This window comes from Grammomys surdaster, unplaced genomic scaffold (assembly GCF_004785775.1).
Source record: "Grammomys surdaster isolate TR1022 unplaced genomic scaffold, NIH_TR_1.0 354, whole genome shotgun sequence".
Taxonomy (NCBI): Eukaryota; Metazoa; Chordata; class Mammalia; order Rodentia; family Muridae; genus Grammomys; species Grammomys surdaster.
This window is the reverse complement of record NW_021604773.1, coordinates 1195256-1198211: the sequence shown is the minus strand read 5'-3', so window position 1 is coordinate 1198211 and position 2956 is coordinate 1195256. Positions and strand designations below refer to the sequence as shown.

Here is a 2956-nt window from a genome sequence, read left to right as displayed (position 1 = left end):
ACCACTGAGCCACGCCCCCAGCCCCTCACTGGTGGATTCTAGGCAGAGGCTCTACCACTGAGCCACGCCCCCAGCCCCTCACTGGGGGATTCTAGGCAGGGGCTCTACCACTGAGCCACGCCCCCAGCCCCTCACTGGGGGATTCTAGGCAGGGGCACTACCACTGAGCCACGCCCCCAGCCCCTCACTGGGGGATTCTAGGCAGGGGCTCTACCACTGAGCCACGCCCCCAGTCCTCACTGAGGAATTCTAGGCTCTACCACTAAGCCATGCCCTGAGTCCCTGGTTTTGTAAGATAAGGCCTTGCTGTATCCCAAGGTTCAAGTTCGCAATTCTGCTTCAGCCTCCTGAGTGCTGCGTCACAGGTGTAAGTCACCACATTTTACTCTCTTTCTCTGTGTATTATCCTCCCCTTGCCTTTCTGTGGCTGCCCTGTCTCTCATCTTGCTGGTGTTGTCTAAGACACTTGCCCCTTTCCTCCATCAGGGCCTTGACCAGTACCTCTCCGTTTTACTCCAGGATTGCAGATGTTGCTGGCTACAGCCCTGATGACCTGATTGGCTGTTCTGCCTATGAATACATCCATGCTTTGGACTCTGATGCAGTCAGCAGGAGCATCCACACCTGTACGTGACCAACATGCCCCCAAGCCAATGCCAGCTGCTGTATGGCCCCAGCTGACATCAATTCTTGGTCTTCTGAACCACAAAACCCATGGCTTTGTAGGACTCCTGTCTCCCCCTGAACCCCAAATACTAGGGTCTGCATAGCCCAAAGAAAAAACCCATGGCTTTGTAGGACTCCTGTCTCCCCCTGAACCCCAAATACTAGGGTCTACATAGCCCAAAGAATTTTTGTCTTCTACGATCTCCCATTCCTCATTCCAGCTTCCTGAGCTTTCTGTCCCTAGGTGTCCCTGCAGTGACTCTTACTCCTACCTTCCCTCTCCCCAGTGCTGAGCAAGGGCCAAGCAGTAACGGGACAGTATCGCTTCCTGGCCCGAACTGGAGGTTATCTGTGGACTCAGACTCAGGCTACAGTGGTGTCAGGGGGGAGAGGCCCCCAGTCAGAAAGTATCATCTGCGTCCACTTCCTGATCAGGTGAGCAGAAGGATGTAAGGTGTATGTGTGTGTGTCTGTGTCTGTGTGTCTGTGTGTCTTTGAGTGTGTGTGTCTGTGTCTGTCTGTCTGTCTTTGCCTGTGTGTGTATTTATGAATGTGTGTGTCTGTGTATGCATGTATGTTTGAGCATCTGTGTGAGTGAGTCTCTGACTTGTGTCTGTGTGTGTGTCTGTCTGTGTATGTGTGTCTGTGTATGTGTCTGCATGTGTGTGTCTGAGTGTGTATGTGTGTCTGTGTGTGTGAGTATGTGAGTGTCTGTGTCTGCATGTGCATGCCTGAGTGTATATGTGTCTATGAATGTGTGTGTGTCAGTGTTTGCATGTGTTTCAGAGTATGTATGTTTGTGAGTATCTGTGTGTCTGTGTTTATGTCTCTTAGTGTGTGTGTCTTTGTGTGTTTTTGTGTGTGTCTGTGCCTGTGTGTGCATCTGTGTGTGTGTGTATATGTGGTGCACAGGCAGACCTTCATATTGTGCCTGTGCAAGAAAGTATGTAATGTGTCCCTGTATGTGGAACATATGGCCATGTGAATACACGTGTGCATCTCTGTGTGTACTTCTTTTGTGCTACTTTTTTTAAAGATATATTTATTTTATGTGTACTTATGTTTTATGTACACTGTAGCTGTCTTCAGACACACCAGCAGAAGGCATCAGATCCCATTACAGATGGTTGTGAGCCACCATGTGGTTGCTGGGAATTGAACTCAGGACCTCTGGAGGAGCAGTCAGTGCTCTTAACCGCTTTTTGTGCTACTTTTAAATTTTAATTTAAAAAACTTTTTTTTTGAGACAGGCTCTCCCTATGTAGCCTGGGCTGTTTGAGAAATCTATGTAGACCAGGCTGGCCTCAAACTCAGAGAGATTCCTGCTTTTGCCTCCCAAATGGTAGAACTAAAGGGACCCTTGCTTATGTATTTATTTATTTATTTATTTATTTATTTTAAATCTTTCAGTGCTTTGTGCTCTCTTACAGGCCAAGCTGGCCTCAAAACTTACTTTATAGCCAAGGATGATCTTGAACACCTGATCTCAGGTGCTGGCCTCATTGGCATATAGCACAGTACCTGGCTTGTACTGATCGTTTAGGTAAAAAAAAAAAAAAAAAAAAGAAGTAAAACCAGATTGTGAATGTCTGCAGTCCTAGAACTGAGGAGGCGGTGTGGTCCTTCCACATTTACTAGGGGTTCAGATATTGAGCCAAGGCACGTGTAACTTTTCTTTGTCTGTCTGTCTGTTTGTCTGTCTTTTTTTGTTTGAGACAGAGTGCCACTCTGAATTCCAGTTAGTAAGGAAATCACTAAGTAGCCCAGGCGGGTCACAAACTCACAACAATCCTCCTGCCTCAGACTCTTGGGTTCTGGCATTACAAATGTGAACCACTAGGTCCAGACCAACAGTTCCTTTCTCAGGTTGACTATTGTTCATTGGAGAATGAATGAACCAAAGTTCCATGTGCCAGCCAGGGAACTTTGGTCTGTGTCCTACTTAGGGGTGGGGGGTGGGGGGTACACAGTTATTATAAACATTCTCAAGTGAGATTTTGTGTGAATGCACATTTTCATTTCTCCTGGGTGAACACCTAGGAGTGGAATGGGTGGGTTATACGTTTCCATAAGGAACTGACAAACCGTTTTCACAGTGCTGCGCCATTTTGCATTCCCTTCCACAGTGTATGGGGATTGAAGTCCTCCGCATCCTTGCCGACACTTCACGTTGCTGTTTCTGCATAGTTTCAAATTAGCAAAATCTGGAGTAGAACCTATGCCTAGGATCCTCCAGCGAGGGTCTGGGGGCGTGGCTCAGTGGTAGAGCCCCTGCCTAGAATCCCCCAGT

At 47.8% G+C, this 2956-nt stretch overlaps 1 protein-coding gene across 2 annotated transcripts in view; it reads left to right on the top strand.

Moving 5' to 3' along the window:
- Positions 1 to 2956, top strand: part of Hif3a (hypoxia inducible factor 3 subunit alpha) — a 29421-nt gene that overhangs the window by 11481 nt on the left and 14984 nt on the right. For both annotated transcript variants that reach the window (XM_028779535.1, XM_028779534.1), the window contains 2 exons: positions 520 to 626; positions 954 to 1101. In XM_028779535.1, the coding sequence (XP_028635368.1) occupies positions 520 to 626; positions 954 to 1101 (255 nt within the window). The remainder of the gene's footprint in view (positions 1 to 519; positions 627 to 953; positions 1102 to 2956) is intronic.